General features: G+C 33.9%; 1 protein-coding gene across 1 annotated transcript in view; it reads left to right on the top strand.

The window, feature by feature from the left end:
* LOC148956649 (uncharacterized) overlaps positions 1 to 21,708 on the top strand; it is a 121,307-nt gene that overhangs the window by 81,134 nt on the left and 18,465 nt on the right. The window contains exon 6 of the mRNA XM_089086457.1: positions 18,837 to 18,969. Within this exon, the coding sequence (XP_088942583.1) occupies positions 18,837 to 18,969 (133 nt within the window). The remainder of the gene's footprint in view (positions 1 to 18,836; positions 18,970 to 21,708) is intronic.

Consider the following 21,708-nt stretch of genomic DNA (forward strand, 5'->3'; position numbering starts at 1 on the left):
TATAATTGACAAAATCTAAGTATCAGAGTGATTATATACTTTATCAACATCTTTTATCGGATATGTCGGATAAGGTTGACAAAATCTACGAATCACAGTGATTAAATTCCATATCAACATCCCTTTCACGGATACATGGGATTAAACTGAAAAAATCTAAGTATCAGAGTAAATAAATGCCATATAAAATTCCCATAAATGCATTATCAACATCATTTCTCGGCTATATCGGAAAAAACTGAAAAAATCTAAGTATTAGATTGATGAAATTCTATATCAACATCCTTTTCTCGAATACATGGGATTAAACTTATAAAATCTAACTGTTGGAGTGAATAATTTTTTCTATCAACATCCTTTTTCAGATACATCGAATAAAATTTGACAAAATCCAAATATTAGAGTGAATAAAGGTCTTAACGACAGCCTTTATTCGATATGTCGGATAAAATTAGCGAAATCTTATTATCAAATTGACTAAATTTTATGTTAACATCCTTTTCTTGGATATATAGGATAATATTAACAACATCTAATCGTCAGAGTGAATAATTTTTTTTATCAACATCTTTTGTCAAATACATCAAATAAAATTGACAAAATCTAAGTATCAGAGTGATTAAATGCTTTATCAGCATCTTTTGTCGGATGTCTTGGATAAAATCTAAGTATCAGAGTGATTAAATTTTATATCAACATCTTTTGTCAGATACAACGAATATAATTGACAAAATCTATTGGTCAGAGTGAATAAATTTTTTTATCAACATCTTTTGACAGATACAACGAATATAATTGACAAAATCTAAATATCAGATTGATTGAATTCTATATCAGCATCCTTTGTCGGATATGCTGGATAAAATTAACAAAAGCTAAGCGTCAGAGTAAATAAATTTTTTTATCAACATCTTTTGTCAAATACATAAAATATAATTGACAAAATCTAAGTATCAGAGTGATTAAATGCTTTATCAGCATCCTTTGTCGGATGTCTTGGATAAAATATAAGTATCAGAGTGATTAAATTCTATATCAACATCTTTTGTCAGATACAACGAATATAATTGACAAAATCTAAATATCAGAGTGAATATATACTTTATCAACATCCTTTATCGGATATGTCAGATAAAATTGACAAAATATAAGTATCAGAGTGATTAAATTCCATATCAACACCCCTTTCTCGGATACATGGGATAAAATTGACAAAATCCAAATTGACAAGTATCAGTGTGAATAAATGCTTTATCAACTTCCTATAAATGCATTATCAACATCATTTGTCAGCTATATCGGATAAAACTGACAAAATCTAAGTATCAGATTGATTAAATTCTATATCAACATCCCTTTCTTGAATACATGGGATTAAATTGACAATATCTAACTGTTGGAGTGAATAAATTTTTCTATCAACATCCTTTTTCAGATACATCGAATAAAATTTGACAAAATCTAAATATCAGAGTGAATAAATGCTTTAACAACATCCTTTATCGGATATGTCGGATAAAATTGACAAAATCTCAGTATCAGAGTGATTAAATTCTATATCAACATCCTTATCTTGGATACATAGGATAAAATTGACAAAATCTAAGTGTTAGAGTGAATAATTTTTTTATCAACATCCTTTGCCAGATACATTGGATAAAATTAACAAAATCTAAGTGTCAGAGTGTGAATAAGTACTTTATCAGCATCCTTTGCCGGATATGTTGCATAAAATTGACAAAATCTAAGTATCAGAGCGAATAAATGCTTTATCACCATCCTTTGTCGGATATGTTGGATAAAATTGACAAAATCTAAGTGTCAGAGTGTGAATAAATACTTTATCAGCATCCTTTGTTGGACATGTTTAATAAAATTTACAAAATCTAAGTATCAGAGTGAATAAATGCTTTATCAGCATCCTTTGTCGGATATGTTGGATAAAATTGACAAAATCTATGTGTTAGAGTGAATAATATTTTTTTATCAACATCCTCTGTCAGATGCATCAGATAAAATTAACAAAATCTAAGTATCAGATTGAATAATTGCTTTATCAACATCATTTGTCGAATAAGTCGGATAAAATTGACAAAATCTAAGTACAAGAGTGAATAAATTCATTATCAACATCATTTGTCGGGTATATCAGATAAAATTGAAAAAATCTAAGCACCAGAGTGAATAAATTCATTATCAACATCCTTTGTCGGGTATATCAGTTAAAATTGACAAAATCTAAGTATCAGATTGAATACATGCTTTATCAACATCCCTTTCTTGTATACAGGGGATAAAATTGACAAAATCTAAATACCAGAGTGAATAAATTCATTATCAACATCATTTGTCGGATATGTCGGATAAAATGGACAGAATCTAAGTATCAGAGTTATTAAATTCTATATCAACATCCCTTTCTCGGATACATGGGATGAAGTTGACAAAATATAAGTATCAGAATGAGAATATTCATTATCAGCATCTTTTCTCAGATATGTGAGATAAAATTGACAAAAGATAGATATCAGAGCTAATCGTTGTTATATAAACATCCCTTTCTCAGATACATGGGATAAAGTTGACAAAATCTAAGTATCAGAGTGAATAAATGCTTTATCAACATCTTTTAAATGCATTATCAACATCATTTGTCGGCTATATCGGATAAAATTGACAAAATCTAACTATCAAATTGATTAAATTCTATATCAACATCCTTGTCTCGAATAAATGGGATAAACTTGACAAAATATAAGTATCAGAGCTATTAATTCTATATCAACATCACTTTTAAGATACATGGGATAAAATTGACAAAATCTAAGTATCAGAGTGAATAAATGTTTTATCAATATCCCTTAAATGCATTATCAACATCACATGTCAGATACATCGGATAAAATTGACAAAATCTAAGTACCAGAAAGAATAAATTAGAAGAAATATCAAAACCATAGGTTAGGTTAGGTTAGCTTACGGGTGCGCATGGAAGCGAACCCGACCCATGGTTTTGATGTTTCCGAGCTAGTGTCCTAATGGTGCTTCGTTATAGGTTTTTGAGACTATCTAGTATATAGTGCGTATTAAATCACCAGTGTTTTCCGATTGGATTGGTAATCACCGACACCATATTTAAAAAAAAAGAAGTGAAAATGAATTATTCGAAGAGAGTCTGTGCACATGATAAAGTCATTACCACTCTAAGTGAACCTAAATTAACTCAACTTTTTGAATATCACTCTCACTATGACTGTGTGTCTGAGCGGGTGTGCTGCCATCTATAACCAGTCTAACCTAAATTCAACGTAACGACGCATGAATTCAAAATGAATAGAACTTGGATTTTATGACTGTTATCTGATGTATCTAATAAAAAACTTTGAAAACTAATTTATTCTTTCTGGTACGAAGATTTTGTCAATTTTATCCGATGTATCTGACATGTGATGTTAATAATACATGTAAGGGGTACTGATCAAGCATTTATTCACTCTGACACTGATATTTTGTCAACTTTATTCCATGTATATGAGAAAGGGATGTTGATATATAATATAATAACTCTTATACTTAGATTTTGTCAGTTTTATTCCAAGTATTTAAGAAACGTGTGTTGATGTAGAATTTAATCAGTCTGATACTTAGATCTTGTCAATTTTATCCGATATAGCCGACAAATGATGTTGATAATGCATTTAAAGGATGTTCATAAAGCATTTATTCACTGTTATACTTATAGGTTGTCAATTTTCCCCCATGTATTCGACAAAAGGTTCTTTATATGAAATCTATTCACCCTGATTCTTAGATTCTGTCAGTTTTATACAACATATCTGACAAAGGATGTTGATAATAAATTTATTCATTTTGATACTTAGATATTGTCAATTTTATCCCATGTATCCGAGAAAAGGGATGTTGATATAGAATTTAACAGCTCTGATACTTAGATTCTGTCAATTTTATCCGACATATCGAACAAAGGATGTTTATATAGAATTAAAACATATACATGCTTGTCTTTAATTATTTTTATACGATATATCAAACAAGTAATGTTGATAATGCATGTAAGAGATGATGATAAAGAATTTATTCACTGTAATACTTAGAGTTAGTCAATCTTCCCCCATGTATTCTAGAAAGGGATCTTGATATGAAATGGATTCACTCTGGTTCTTAGCTTTTGTCAATTTTATCCGATATAACCGACAAATGATGTTGATAATGCATTTATTCACTCTGGTAGTTAGATTTTGTCAAATTTACCCCCTGTATCTGAGAAAGGGATATTGATAAAGCATGTTTCCAAACTGATGCATAGATATTAATCAATGTCATTCAACATTCCCGAAAGATGATGTTGATAATGAATTTATTCACTCTGATATTTAGATTTCCCCAACTTTATCTGCTGTTTTCGACAAATGATGTTGATAAAGCATTTATTCAATCTGATACTTAGATTTTGTCAATTTTATCTGACATATCCGAAAAAAGGATGCTGATAAAGCATTTATTCACTCTGATACTTAGATTTTGTCAATTTTATTCAACATGTCCGACAAAGGATGCTGATAAAGGATTTATTCGTACTCTGACACTTACCTTTTGTCAGTTTTATTCAACATATCCGACAAAGTATGCTGACAAAGTATTTATTTACTCTGATACTTAGATTTTGTCAATTTTATTCAACATATCCGACAAAGGATGCCGATAAAGTATTTATTCACACTCTGACACTTAGATTTTGTTAATTTTATCCAATGTATCTGCAAAGGATGCTGATGAAAAAAATTTGTTCACTCTAACACATAGATTTTGTCAATTTTATCCTATGTATCTGAGGTAAGGATGTTGATATAGAATTTAATCACTGATACTGAGATTTTGTCAATTTTATCCGACAAAGATTTTGTCAAATTCGATCTATCTGACAAAGGATGTGGATAAGAAAAAATTATTCACTCCAACACTTAGATTTTGTCAATTTTATCACATGTATTCGAGAAAGGGATGTTGATATAGAATCTAATCAATCTGATACTTAGATTTTGTCAGTTTTATTCGATATATCAGAAAAATGATGTTGATAATGCATTTAAAGAATGTTGATAAAGCATTTATTCACTCTGATACTTAGATTTTTTCAATTTTATCCCATGTATCCGAGAAAGGGATGTTGACATGGAATTTAATCACTCTGACACTTAGATTTTGTCAATTTTATCCGAGATATCCAACAAAGGATGCTGATAAAGCATTTAATCACTCTGATCCATAGATTTTGTCAATTGTATTTTATGTATTTGACAAATGATGCTGATAAAAAAATTATTCAATCTGATACTTAGCTTTTTTCAATTTAATCCAGCATATCCGACAAATGATGCTTATATAGAATTTAATCAATCTGATATTTAGATTTTGTCAATTATATTCGTTGTATCTGACAAAAGATGTTGATAAAAAAAATTTAATCACTCTGATACTTAGATTTTATCCGAGATATCCGACAAAAGATGCTGATAAAGCATTTAATCACTCTGATACTTAGATTTTGTCAATTATATTTGATATATTTGACAAAAGATGTTGATAAAAAAAATTTATTCACACTGATACTTAGATATTGTCAAATTTATCCTGCATATCCGACAAAGGATGCTGATATAGAATTTAATCAATCTGATATTAAGATTTTTTCAATTATATTTGTTGTATCTGACAAATTATGTTGATAAAAAAAAATTATTCACTCTGACACTTAGCTTTTATCAGTTTTGTCTCATATATTCAAGAAATGGATGTTGATATAGAATTTAATCAATCTGATACTTAGATTTTGAAAAATATAACCGATATATCCGAATTATGATGTTGATAATGCATTTATTCACTCTGATACTTAGATTTTGTCAATTATATTTGATGTATCTGACAAAAGATGTTGATAAAAAAAAATTATTCACTCTGACGCTTAGCTTTTGTCAATTTTATCCCATGTATTCGAGAAATGGATGTTGATATGGCATTTAATTAATATGATACATAGATTTTGTCAATTTTATTCAATATACCCGACAAATGATGTTGATAAAGCATTTATTGACTCTGATACTTAGATTTTGTCAATTATATTTGATGTATCTTACAAAAGGTGTTGATAAAAAAAAATTTATTCACTCTGACACTTAGATCTTGTCAATTTTATCCAACATATCCGACAAAGGATGCGGATATAGCATTTATTCACTCTGATACTTAGATTTTGTCAACTATATTCGATGTATCTGACAAAAGATGTGAATAAAAAAATTATTCAATCTGACGCTTAGCTTTTTTCAATTTTATCCCAATTAATCGAGAAATGGATGTTGATATAGAATTTAATCAATCTGATACTTAGATTTTGTCAATTTTATCCGATATATCCGACAAATGATGATGATAAAGCATTTATTTACTCTGATATTTACATTTTGTCAATTTTATTCGATGGATCTGACAAAGGATGTTGATGGAAGCAAATTCAATCGATAAAGAATGTTAATAAAGAATTTGTTCAATTTTTTTTTTATAATTTCCTGAATTAAATTTCTGCATTGTGTATCCAAGAGGTGAATTCAAGAAAGAGTTTGTTACTTTCTTACTTACAATTTTTTCATAATGACATATCCAACAACTGATGTTAATAAAGAATTTATTCATTCTGATACCTTGATTTTGTCAATGTTATCCCATGTGTCTGACAATAGATGTATGCAAATTCCTTTTTTTACATCCCCGATGTTTTAATAGACATTCTAAACGTTTGATATGCTAGCTTACTCTAAAAATAATGAACACATAAGAATGTAATGCATAATATATTTTTAATGAAATAATGGTATGTAGAATATCAATAGAAAAAATATATTATGATACATTATTAATATCAATGATCAACTTTGTACATTTTGAATCTGTTCCATAAAATAGTTCACCATGTTCTCTATTGATATTGTAGTTTTTGTCTTCTCTTAGTTCGTAATCAGTATTCCTTTTTTAGTCATACACAATTTTTACTGGTGTGTCATCGAAAGGCTCAATATGCTTTTCGTCTTTCGTATTATTTGGTTCATTGACTGTTTGATCAATGGCAGTAACGTTTGCTGGTACTTTTTTTTTCACCGATTCATCTTAATATTCCATTATGATAATTTCTGTGATTCCCCTTTTTATTTTTCTATCAAATTCGATGTTTATAATCGCAGTATTTTTGCACAGGTAACAGTTCCGGCACGTAGACACGGTATGGTTAATGACATTAGTACAAGAGTGGGCCTTTCTTTTTTTGATCTTCTGCTGAATGCTAATACTCGAGAGCTTACGATAGGACGTATCAGTAGGTAATATGTTACCAGCAACAGTAGCAAGGAGCTGTCCTATATCATCAACGATTATTTTTATGTTGGCATTCTCTTTGATTGTAATCATCTCTGGAGATCTCAATCTTGCATATCCACCAACATAAGAGTGGAATTTTTTCGGTACTCCAAAGAAATTTAATTCCTTACTGTCATGACAATGAATACATTTCCAATAGTGCTACCACTTGTACTTGTTTCATAGTTTAAATACTTCTCCTTGTCGGCATTCAATGCTACAATAACATTGTCATGTGAACACACTTTATTAAAATGCTCCATCTTCACTTTTTTTAACGATATGACTCAGGCCTTTATCGTTCAATTGCATAAAAAATTCTGATTTAATACATGCAATAAACTAGATAGTGTCGATAACCCTCCATAAAGTACCAGTGGGAAAGCCGCATCATGTCTCTGATCAAGCATAGAGTACAATTGTTAGAGCCGTAAGCATATTTTATGTCATTTTAAGATACATAAAAAAAAGGTGAATAATTTCGAAGTCCAAAAAAAAATTTTAGTCCAATGAAAAAAAATTGTTACTACAAACATTATTTTTCTAATAGTAAAGGTCATGACTATCATGTCTATACCATTCTCATTTTGAGTTTGGAAAATATTAAATGCGAATTTTTTTTGTGTTTTATCTCATTCGAAGACATGTAAAAAAAAGTTGAAAAAATTACATCATGTTAAAAAAAAATAATAAAAAAAAGTTAAAAAAAAAAACTTCAAAAAAAATTCAAAAAAAAATGGGGAGAGGGGGCCAAAAAGTTGGAGGGAGGGGGCGCCCTTCGAGTTTGGGGATAGGGGACCTTTAGGGGTTTGAGGATTCTGGTGGTTAGGGTCGTTGGTGCTTATGATCCTTGATGGTTCGTACTCACATACACCTTACTGCTTAATTTGCAAGGATTTATAAGGTTTGTTCTGAATTTCATTATTAAAATTCTTTTCTTGCCATCTACATCTCTCTTAGTATCAACTTTTTAGTATACTATAACGTTAAACTCTATTTTAAAATGACAACACTGTTCAAACGCCACTTGTGTATTATACCGAACACATCGAAGAAGTAAAGCTAGGTCAAGTCATAAGACCATTTTATCATCGTTAACCATTTCAATAGATTCATATTGTTCCAAATTTATAATAAATAAGCTATGAGTTAATAACCCCGAGGGGTTACCTTAGCTGATAATCACCAATTCACAAATGCTATACCCTTTTTTTGCAATTAGAGTTAGCTTTAGCAGTGACAAATTCCTAACAAATTAGTCTTGACTAAAGGCAATTGTCCAATAATCAGTTTAACCCTTTTTTCTCCACCTTCATACGATTCAATTCGCAAATGCTATCTAGCTCTGTTTTTTTCCCTATTATTCAATTAATATTGTTCGTATAGTCCAATTCGCACATGCTATACCCTTTTTTTGTAATTAGAGTTAGCTTTAGCAGCGACACATTCCTAACAAACTAGTCTTGACTAAAGGCAGTTGTCCAAAAAATCAAAAACCAGTCTGATAGCACATACTTCAAAGAAATGGAACAGTGGATGATGCATGGGTGATAGACAGCTTTTCCTACAAAATTATTCCTAAATAAGCAATTTGACAATTTCTAGTTTTTGGTTTAAAAAAAAAACATGCTATGATGAAAGTGTCTCAAAAACCAGTCTGCTTGCGTTATACAATCTCAATTATAGTTTCAAAGCCTGTTTGATCGTTTTATAAGTATTTAATATAAAAGGTTTGGTCGCTTTTTGCAATGTGCACGGCAAACTGCACTGCGTCAGGCGTAGGTTTTCTTGTAGGGTTCGGACCTTATACATGGATACTACTTCCCACGCTCATTTTTTTCCCGAAGTTATCCAATCAAAATTTTGAGATAGCCATTTTGTTCAGCATAGTCGAAAATCTAATGAATATGTCTTGGAGGATGATTTAATCCCCCAGTATTCCCGGGGGAAGGGATGCAAGTTATAAACTTTGCCCATTGTTTACATATAGTATGGTTATTGGGAATTATACAGGCGTTTTCAGGAGGAATTTTTTCTAGTGGGGGGTGGGGGTCAGAGTAGGGGTTATGGGGGAGGATCTTTCCATGGAGAATATTTCCTTGGGGGAAGGGACATTTCTATGAAGGGGGCGATTTCCCAATATTACTTAAAAAACGATCAGAAATTAATTAAAAAACAATTTTTTTTCAACTGAAAGTAAGAAGCAACATTAAAACTCAAAACGAACAGAAATTATTACGTATATGAGGGGGTTCGCCCCCTAGTCAATACCTTTCTATTTACGCTAAAGTTTGTTTTACTACTTCCAAAAGAGCTATCTATTCTAATTAACCGGCCTTTGTGATTCAGGGGTTTGTGATTCGAACAAAATTGGAACTTTAGCGTAAAGAGCGAGGTATTGACTTGGGAGCGAACACCCTAATATACGTAATAAAAACATACGAATTTAAAAATTCGTTACGTAAGTTACGTCAGAACAAAATTTCGAGAAAGCCAATTAGCCGAAAAAAAGGGAAAATTAATATGCGAATTTCGTTTTAATTATTCATGTACGGTGAGCCAAAATCAAAGCTGCAGTAATACAAAAACGTTCAGATATTAACTGAAAAAAACAAGTTTCTTTTAACTGAAAGTAAGGAGCGAGATTAAAACTTAAAACGAACAGAAATTATTCCGTACATGAAAGGGGCTGTCCCCTCCTCAAAGCCTCGCTCTTTACCCTAAAGTTTGACTCTGTCTTACAACTTTATTTTTAAAACAATAAAACAATTTAACGTAAAGAGCGAAGCATTGACGAGTGGACAGCCCCTTTCATATACGGAATAATTTTTGTTCGTTTTAAGTTTTAATGTCGCTCCTTACTTCCAGTTAAAAAAAACTTGTTTTTTTTAGTTAATAAACCATAAGCGCGCATGTTCTTACCAATACTTCACAACAAAATAACTGAAAAATCACTCCATTAGAATTAAGAGAAAACCAAGCTCGAGATGAATACCACTATCACACTCAGCAGCATCTTTCAAAATTTTGCTATTGCCCAATAAGCATGAGCGCAGCCAATGCCCCTGTGGAAATCAAGCTGATGTTCACTATTATTTTGCAACACATGTTAGCAAAGGTATAAGGACTCGAAAACGTTACTAATTGTACATGATACAGTTACATGTCGGTGTAAATTGCAGGCATTAGGGTCCTTCCTACGTTTCAAGAATGATGTTACCGAACCGCAAAGAAAACTATCAGGAACAATAGAAGACGCCACAAAGCTGAAGGAGGAGCTGTAAGGGTTGCATGAGTGGAACTGAATAAGTATTCTGGTGTTTTGTCGAAATGCCATTAATGTCCAAAGATTTTTATTTCAAATTTGTTATAGCATTATTAGCACACGATCAAACAGTTCGTGGTAACGAACTGTAAGTAAGGAGCGACCCGGCTCAATAGTAACCGAAACTCTAAAAAACAGAGTTTTGACAACAATAGATATATCAAAAGAATCAGATTTATATGCTGATTTCAAATATATAAGTTTCATCAAGTTTGATTTTACCCATCTAAAGCTACGCGCCTGAGAAAATTTGCCTTATTTTCGAAAAGGGGGGAAACACCCCCTAAAATTCATAGAACTTTAATGAAAATCACACCGTCAGATTCAGCGTATCAGAGAATCGTACTAGTCTATAGAAGTTCCAAGCTCCTATCTGCAAAAATGTGGAATTTTGTTTTTTTTCCAGAAGAAAGATAACGGTTGCTTTTTTTTTTTTTTTTTTTTTTTTTCAGAGGTGATCGCATCGATCCAGTAGTCCTAGAATATCGTTACGGCAAACTAAACTAATTACCTACACAAGTGAACAATACAGCTAGGCGTAAGCAGGTACTTGATGGTCTTCCCGGCCATGAGTCAATCACTAGCGTCAGTTTTGGCATTCTTTGCCAGTTTTCGTGTTTTTATGATATTTTTGACACCGAAATTCGAATCCCCCCCCCCCATTGGGGGTTGTGATAATCATTTTTTTAAATAAATATCTTATATTATCCTCATGCCACCCATGGTGAATATAATCAAGCTGAATATAACTGTCGCCAATGGTTTTTGCGATGCTCTGCAAACATATTGGAAAATGCTACTATAAAAGTCTCCGCTCGCAAGCACCTTGGCGTTGCTACCAATATCAACGTTGACTTCCATGTTTTACTGTTTGAAGAGTGTCCAAGAGTACAGAAGGCTGTGAGGTTCGGGAACTCTCGTAATGTGAAGCTCAGTTTTGTTGATTGTCGCTCGCTCAAGCTAGCAATAAGGGGTGGCGTGAAAGTCAGGTACAAGATTATTCGTCTTAACTGGTTTTTAGAACTTACTAGATGCTGTAATAAGTGGCATTCTTCCGACCTTTTAATAGAGAATCGTCCCAGTCTCGTCCCAAGATGTGGTTGCTGTGTTGGTCTAAATACCTCAACTGAAGAATCGGCCTGCTCCTATAACCCCTTATGGGCAAAAAGCGCTGGAGACCATGCTTCGTATAGCCAACGGTGCCGGAAATTACACGATATCTTTATGCAAAAGCAAAGTGTTTCTAGCATATCATGAATCCCCAAGATCTGTCTCTAGTGTCGTATAACATTAACGACACCAAAGATAAGGAAATCATTCTTGAAAATTTGATGCTCAATAATGATATTCAAGAACATTTGTTAGCCACGGCTAGTAATAACTTCCCATTTATTACATAAGCTCAACCGACTAAAAGGCCGGTCCTCTGGCGGCCTAGCGTGAATAAAGAAAGATGGAAAAATTGCGTCTCATTTCTATTCAGCTAGTCATCTACTGGTTATCCCTATTGGAAATACCGTTTTTATCAACTACTATTTACCGTATGATAAAAGAGACGCTAGATCTTCTTTGTATTTCGGCATAGTTTCAGCATATAAGAAGTTGGGAGACCTAAAGTCGTTTTCATCTTGAGGCATGGTTTATAAGAAGTTGGAAGACCTCCAATTGCTATAATATGCCTATGTTCCTACAATTACAACCTGAGCTGTCAGTCTCCAGTGTTACTTCAAAATATCTTAGCTGATGCTCGATGATCTTAACTGTGGCGACACCGATAGTTGTCCTCGTAGTGATACTTTATTGAATGCTCTACCGGACGCCTTCCAGATAGTTCCAAAGAATTTACCCTTTCCTATATCCATCAATTTTATTCAATACCAACATTGATCATTGTATTTGTGGTTCTGATATAGCCGCTTTTCAGGTTTTGGTGGATGTGAATGCCAGTGATATAGATCATAATCCATTGTCTATCATTATTTCTATTAGCGATTGGCTAACACCAGAAAGATGGTCCAAATGATTTTACAGACGGAATTGGAAAAATGCCAACTGGAGTGTTTATCTGGTGACACTTGTGTCAGTTTTGTCATAACTAAAACGTTCTTACCATTTATTCCAGCTCAGTGCTTATTCTACCAACCAAGCTCAAGATTTAAATATGTATTACCATGGTATTATCTGTTGTTTAGAAGTCACTGAAAAAGCTGCATTGCCTCTTGAAGAGCTTCGTACCGGTACGCAAAAACCCGTTTGGAGCATTTACCGTGAGATGAAAGGACTTAAAAACCAGACCAAAATGTGGCTTACGATATGGGTTGCTTGTGGCAGACCCAGGTCCGGAAATCTTTTTGATATCAAACCAAAAACGAAATTGACTTCCAAGAAGCAGCTTCGCCAGTGTCGATATATCGGTATGAATTTTCCTAAGTCTAAATCTGAGCAGAATAAAGTTGTTAATAGTGCAATGTTTGACACTAAAGACCATAGATGTACTATTGCCGCTGACAAATGGGTCTCTCAGTATTTTACTACTCTTGCTAAAGTAAATTATAAGGTTTATTCATTCTTGAAGAAACTATCAGATAATGTTTTTCCTTTACAACTTGTCCAGGCTGACCTTAATCCTGTTATGCTATTAAATAAAAAGAACAAGTTTTTTTAAACTGAAAGTAAGGAGCGACATTAAAACTTAAATCGAACAGAAATTATTCCGTATATGAAAGGGACTGTCCCCTCCTCAACGCCTTGCTCTTCACGCAAGTTTTGTTGGCTAGATGGCTTTCTCGAAATTTTGTTCTGACATAACTTACGTAACGAACTTCTATATTCGTATGTTTTTATTACGTATATTAGGGAGTTCGCCCCCCTAGGTTATACCTCTAATTCCCAATAAGGCATCTCAGCAGTATCCCAACGAACTTTCGGGGCTACTTCTGCTCTTAAAATTTAACCAAATCAAAATAACCGAAGTGTATCCAAGCTATCAAAGAAAGTAAACAGATTTTTTTTGCGAATGGTATCAGGTTTTCCATTTCAGGTCAACTAGAGGAGGTATGAAACTAAATTAAACACTACTATTTGTGTCCAGATTTTTAAAAGGGTGTATGCTGTTAAAAATTGCTGAAAAATTTTCTCCAGCATACAAATAGCAGGCCAAACTATAAAGTCTTAAAAAAAACGAAAATATTTAAAGTACGAGCTATTATTTACTTTTTCCCTGAAAAGACTATGTAAAAAAAAAGAAAAAAAAAGACAATATAAACCGAACAGAAATTAATTAAAAAAACTTTTTCCACAAAATGAGTTTTTCAAAGAAAAGGTAAAGAACACCATTAAACCATAAATGAGCAAAAATAAAATCAAATAATCTACCAACTGTGAAACTACCACAAATCAGCATCGATAAATAAATGAAACCCAAAACGAACAGAAATTACAACAAATAACCGAGTCAAACTCAATAATAGCAGAAATTAACATAAGTTGGGCCCAAAACCCCTATGCCTTCCCAAGGCCAGAACATAATTTGCACTTTACTGAAATAAATACAAATGAATGTGCATTGTCAGTTTAATACACATATACTGATAGTTGCTCATCAAAATGTTAATATTATTTGATTTATTTAAGTTAAAAAAGTGAAAACATTTATATTTTTTCAGTAAACTGTAAATTATGTTTTTGCCTTGGGAAGGCATAGGGGTTTTGAGCACAACTCATGTTGGGCATGTTGTTAGTTTCTTCGTTACTTTAGAAGTAAATTTTGGCTATAGTTCTGCATATTAGGTGCGTGGGGGGGGGGGGGGGGCAGCGGCGCCAATTAGGGGGAGGGGGCAGGGGGGCCATGCCCGCCCCCTGAACTTTGAAAATTACCTTTTATTTATATTTCACAGCCATTTTCTATCTTAGTTATGTGCTATATTAAACCTGCGAGACTGGATAACTGGTGGTTTTTTTTTTAGCCCCTGTGTATCGTTTTGCACACCTATTAAATAACACTTTTACTTTTTGATGACCTTGTTTTGAAATATCCTGTCTTTCCCACTTTTGTACCACCCTAGTTTTACCATTAGGAAACAATATTGTTTTGAAATGTCTAAGAGCGTGCCTATGCTATTTTATTCCCAATTTTTGACGGGAAATGTGATTTCTGAGTAGCGTTTATTCAAAACCAAACGTCAGCTCGTCAGTATTTCTTTGTTGCTTCTTGTGAAGAATTCGTAATCAAACTAAGGATTTTTTACGGTGAAAATGCGGAAGAAAAATGAAGAAACTGGTAATAGTGAAAGCGCTCAAAGTGTCGGGTTAGTGGAGATAAATTCCCCCACCTGTGACAGTCCTTCGGAAACAAGCGGAACAATAACTGGCTCAGATCAACATGAAAGTTTGGTCTATATTTCTGAACCCCTTGCGGGTTCCAATAGCAATAGTAGTCTAGGACCTCTCTCAGATACCTCTATGACGCGTCACGACAAACCAGCTCAACCTATTCTTGAAACATATCCTGCTTCCACTGCTAACGGTAGGAAATTCAGTGCAAATTACTATAATACTTTTGAATGGATTGAATACTCGAAAAACTTGAATTCCGTGTCTTGTTTTGCTTACCGCCATTTTTCTATGGGCACTCTAAGGGCTGGAGAAACAGCTGGAAAAAGGGCTTTCATTGAGTCAGGATTTTACAAGTGGAAAGACAGTTCTGCTCTATTAAAGCAACATGATGGTTCTGAAAGACACAGGCATTGTGTGTCAGCAAAGACGGGATTTAAGACATATAACACTGATACCTCGAGATCTATAGCAAATGTCTTAATTCAATCCAGATCTCAAGAGGTTCAGGAAAATATAGATCATGTGAAGTTCATTTTTCTTCGTGACGAATCAGAAACATCTGGAAACCGGGGTAACTTGACTTAATTGATGGAGAAAATGTCTAAAGCCAACGAAAATCTGAAAGCCCAGTTACAGCGCCGATATGGTCGCTATTGCAGTCATCAGTACCAAAATGACGCAGTTAAACTGGTAGGAAATGCTTTGCACCAAGACATTATTTCAGAAGTACAATCAGCTAATTACTTAGCTATTCTTGTCGACGAGACAAAAATGTTTCTAGAAAAGAACAATTAGCGATCCTACTCAGGTAAATATCAAATGGAAAAAAAGTGGAGCGACCAATCGGCTGCTATCACATGCACAAATTAGACGCCGACAGCCTATCCACCTTGATTTGTGAAACTATAGAAAAGTATGGTGTAGATTTGATGCTCAATGTTATGACGGCGCATCCGTTATGAGTGGAGAATTTAACGGAGTTCAAGTAAATTTTAGGGAGAAGACATCTTATGCAGTTTATGTACACTGTCACACCAACAGATTAAACTTGGTTTTGACAGACTGCCTAAAAAATATTAGCAAACTTTCAAAATTTTTCCCTGTGGTGCAAAGACTTTACGCATTTATATCATGCAGCAATACTCGACACGAGCTATTTGTGGAATCCCAGCGTATTAGCGAGCAAAAAGTCTTGGAACTTGAGAGGACCGTCCAGACTCGCTTGTTTTACGCAGTCCGCTCTATTTCGAAGGTGAAGGCAAGATTTGATTGTATTGGTGCTGTGCTTGCCACAGTCTCTGATAGTTCCAACGGCGATAGTTGACAAATCAACTCTGCCTCTTTTGTCTCAACTTTACACATAATGGAAAAAGTATTAGTCATTGTAAATTGTTTATCAGAGCAACTTCAATCCGAAAGTTTGTTGATTTATAAGGCACTTGCACTGATTTCTGGGACATTCGAGACACTCCAAAGGCTAAGAAATGATAACGAATTGAATGACTTAAGCAAAAACATATCCAAATTCTTGGCTTTACACGATATCCGGGAATCGAAGTCTCCACAATCTAAAGCCAGTGCTCGAAGCAAAAGAATTCAAGCCATTTCCATTAGTCTCAAAGACTTTCTTTCAAACTGATGAGCCGGTAAACGCATTACAATTCAGCCAGTTCCATCAGACTCCAGTAAACTTCTGTAATTTGAGGTAATAGACCGTTTCACGATCGGGATGGACCAATGTTTCATGCAAAATATGCTTCTGCTCGACGCTCTATCTGCTTTTGACCCCTGAAGTTCCGATGTTCTCGAAATTTCGAAAGTGGAATGGTTTATATGTCATTATCAAGGGATTCTCAATGTCGATGACCATGCCATAGAATCCCAGCTTTCTCTTGCAAAGCTGCATCTGTCAAAAAGTGATATTTCAAAGATGGATCTTCTTCGAGCTATTGGCATCTTATCCGACCACCCAGTTGCCTATTCTGCAGTGCTAAAACTAATGAAGCTAGTTGCAACTTTGCCTGTGACAACTGCCAGCAATAAACGATTCTTCTCGGCATTAGGGCGTGTGAAACACTATCTGCGATTCACGATGGGAAACGACTGACTCAGTGATCTTATGATAATGGCCGTTGAAAAGCAGGAGGTAAAGAAACTGGATTTGGATAGATTAGTCGACGATTTTGTCAAGCAGTGAAGTCGCCGCTACCCCCTGTTTTAGGTATGTTTGCTCAATGTTGTTTTATTTTTGGAATCTTCATTAAAAAAATCGAAAAAAAAAATCCTCCCCCCCCCCTACATTTTCGTGAATTGGTGCCACTGAGGGGGGGGGTAAAGTATAGCGGGTCTGCATGCAAAATGTGTTTGGTACAAGTATTCTGCATATTAGATAGATAGATATTGAAGTTTATTTTAAAGCCAACCATGAACATACTAAAATAACATAAACTTTGATCGGCAATCATCATAAAACACTTAAATGAAACACTACATTTGCTTTATACTTTTTTTTTTTTTTTTTTTTTTTTTTTTTTTTTTTTTTTTTTTTTAGTTAACAAAATTCCCAGTTACCTCGCTATTCTTCTGTCCTTTTTTAGTGGCCATACCTAGAAATTGTTTTCTGACTTCAAACTGTCCAAATACTTTACCCCCCCCCCTTCTATGTGCAAATATATAGCCCAAATTATATATTTCTCATATATTCTGTCACTTGTCTCTGTCTTGTCTCGCGCTAAGCTGAAATCACTAACGAAGAAACCGGATTGTTATCGAGTTTTACACAGCGTAAACTTGAGTGAGTTGCCCATAATACATAAGTACCAAAATTCCCTCCCCTTAAGGAAAAAAAATAAGATTATCAAATTTGGAAAGCCTTATTTTCCATGGGGGGTATTTTCCGCGGGGGAGGGGGTAAATGCCAGCCATCCCTTACAACACCCTCTTCCCCCCTTAGACCTGCCCCAGACTGGATATCATGGTTTTAACTGGTTGGAGCTTGGATCATTCACCCAAGCGAGTACACATTCATAAAACAGAAATTTATGGTTTATTGTATTCTTTTGAGTTGTTTTAGTAGAAGATGTACGTTCTTGAAGTTACCATACATTTAAAACATTGCTGCACCAGGCGTGTATTGACAAGTATTGACAACAAATATACTTAGACTTCATTTGACTCACCTCTGCTGCTCTCTCCACCATGGAGAGACTTAACTAGTACTCCACCCCCAAGGACTGGAAAAGCAAAAACTAACTGAGGAAATCTGGCGCCATCTTCTGGACAAGTTGCGCATATATATATATATATATATATATATATATATATATATATATATATATATATATATATATATATATATATATATATATTTCGGCCGATAACTGACATTTTTTTCCCCGATAATGACACTGACCTTCTTATCGGCCCGATAATATAGGTCGGCCGATACATTGGTCGGGTCCTAATTATAACAATTCTTTTTTCACCATCAAATACATAGGGGTCGTGGAGGGGTTGATGCAACAGCCTTTAAGCGGAGGCAAAGAAACAAGACTGAATTGTTGTTACCAGAACTCTTGTGTCATTAAAGTTTATCAATGGTGGCTAAAGCCCTTTGACTTTACCCTGGTACCGCAAATCTAATATTAGTTTCTTTTTGCCCGCTCAACGTGGAATAGTGATTTTGCTTGGAGTTCACATACGACCATTATAGTTATTAGGATTTGTATTATTCTTTTTTCAGCAATGATGAAGTCGCTCGTTTTTCTACCCAAATCAAGATATCCTGTTGTCCTGGACGTGACAGAGAAAAAGACGAAGAGAAAGATAAAAAGGCGCAAGAAAAAAAAACTGTTTCTGGCCAAACCCCTACTTTGGTAAGTTTGAATTTGTTTAGCAATACACGATTAAAGAAATGGAAGCACAGGAAATATTATTTTCTATATTTGCCTCTATTTTCTTTAAAGGGAAAAAATAATATGCAAATAAATACAAATATTATTTAGGATGTTCGACAAACCAAATTATTTACTTTTTTATGTGGTAGAAAGCACATTAGTAAAACCAATCATATGAGAAACAGTTTCTTTTAAGCAAGAACGGATACAACGGGGAGGCGATTGGATTGATCCCCCCCCCAACGAATTTTGAAAAAATCCTTCCTAAATTATACTATTGAGTACTATATACAAGAAATCAGGAATGAAAAATCGACCGTTTTCTGAAATAAAAACAATGAAACATATCAACGCAATAAAATTGTTCAGAGACGATACAGTAAGTGTTATAAACACCAGAGTGAAACGTTTCTGTGCTGTTAGGGAGAGCCCAAAGAAGTTCAGACCTAAGAAAAGAAGGTTGGACAGTAACATTGCATGTGGCCTGTGTAAGTATGCAAAGGTTAGCATCACTTATCACGTAATACATACGTCCAAATGGAATAATTTTATTCCCATCACTGAACTTGACAAAAGTCAAGACTCCTTCACCAACGCTATAAATGTTAGCCTCATTGCTAGCAGCCACACATTTGACAAGCTGCATACACATAGTGAGTTTTGATTTAGTTCAACTTCCTCTCAACATTCTTCGAAACTTTCACCTTAATACCCTTTAGCTTTAGTAGTAGTAGTAAAAGTAGTAATAGTTTTAGCGGTAGCATTAGTAGTATTAGCTGTAGCAGCAGCAGTAGTAGTATTAGTAGCATGCAAATACTGCCTTTTGGCGAGTTAAACTTTTGATTTATGTCAACTTCCCCTTTAATGTTCACTGCAATTTTCACATTAATACCCTTAACCAAAGTAATAATTGTAATCGAAGCATTAGTAGTATGCAAACATTTTTTATTATTGGACCTTTAACTTTTGCCTCGGCTTGTCTTTTGTTATTATGAAAGACATGTCGCCGAACCTTTATTCTTTCAATTGTTCGGGTGGTGGGACAAAAATTTCTTTTTCTTCCAACGATTTATCTAGTCCAGGTTTTGATTTTTAAAGTTATGAATTCATTGACGACCACCTTTGTTTCTTTTAATTTTCAAGATTGTGGGACCATAACTTCTCCTTGTTTTTTGACTTGTCTTCCTTGACTATCAAAGACATACCACCTAACCTTTGTTCCTTTTAATTTTCTATGTGGTGATACAAAAACTTCTCTTTCTTTCAATGATCTAACCTGTCCATATTTTGATTTTTAAAAGTAGGGTAGGTATTGATGACCATATCCATGTCAAAATCCAAAACCCAATCATCATTCGTTACACCTTGGCTTATCTTTCGTCATTATGAAATACGTATCGCCGAACCTTTGTTTTTTAACAAAGGTATGGGGCACGCGGCAGGCTTCTATATATAGATTCTCACTGTCGTTTGTCTTCTAAATGCAGACAAATTGAGCCTTTTCTTGGTGTCATGACGTCCAAATGGACCTTAAATTAGAAGTGCTGCCTTTGTAAAATTACATTTTTTTCATTGGACCTTTAACTTTTGCCTCGGCATATCTTGTTATTATGAAAGATATATCGCCGAACCTTTGTTTCTTTTAATTGTTCAGGTGGTGGGACAAAAACTTCTTTTTCTTCCATCTATTCGAGGGTTTTGATTTTACAAGGTATAGGAGACATTGACGACCACCTTTGTTTCTTTTAATTGTTCAGGAGGCGGAACAAAAACTTCTTTTGCCTTGTGTTGTCTTTTGTCATTATGAAAGACATATTGCCGAACATTTGTTTCTTTTAATTGTTCAGGTTGTGGGAAAAAACTTATTTTTCTTGAAACGATTTATCCAGTCCATATTTTTGATTTTCAAAACTATTGTAGGTATTGATGACCTTATCCTTGTCAAAATACAAAACCCAATCATCATTTTTCAATTTGTTTGCTTCGTTACACCTCGGCTTATTTTTCGTCATTACGAAATACATATCGCCGAACCTTTGTTTTTTTTTAACGAAGGTAAGGTAGGCATTGATGACCTTATCCATCAAAATCCCAAACCAAATGATCAACGCTATTATTTTCAATTTTGACGTTTCGATTCTCGATGTCCAGGTTGATTTTAATTGACTCACTGCTCTTCATTTTCATTTTCGACTCCCTCACTTGTTCGGTGTCGTATGTCTTCTAACCGCGTGTGTCTTTGCCCTTCATTTTCACATTTATCACGCTCTAATTGTCGTTTTAGCATATCGTCTAACCGCCCGTGTGTTTGCTCTTCATTTTCGTTTTTGACATGTTTTGGATTTGGATTAATTCAGACAATTTAGCAATGGTCTTTGCTTTAGCTGTCCGTATTGGTGTTGTCGCAATTGATGGTCCAGGTTTTCAAATTTCACACCTTATCACGTTTGATAGTTCAGGTGTTGGTTCCAAAGAATCATCATTTATATATTAAAAAATGATGGAAATTTTCGTTTTTTTGCCATCCAACAGACATTATATTATATAAATAACTACTTCGTTGGAAACTCAACAATCTTATTTATGCTATGCATGACACCGTATGAAAAATATTTATATGATGCCATATATGATGTCATAAGAAATGCTTATATGATGTAATAACATAGTACATGACGTCATTGGAAAAACCCAAATTAAGGCTCTTAACGATTTTTC

This window comes from Artemia sp. Qi Xiang Cuo, chromosome 1 (assembly GCF_049724085.1).
Source record: "Artemia sp. Qi Xiang Cuo chromosome 1, ASM4972408v1, whole genome shotgun sequence".
In the NCBI taxonomy this organism is placed as follows: Eukaryota; Metazoa; Arthropoda; class Branchiopoda; order Anostraca; family Artemiidae; genus Artemia; species Artemia sp. Qi Xiang Cuo.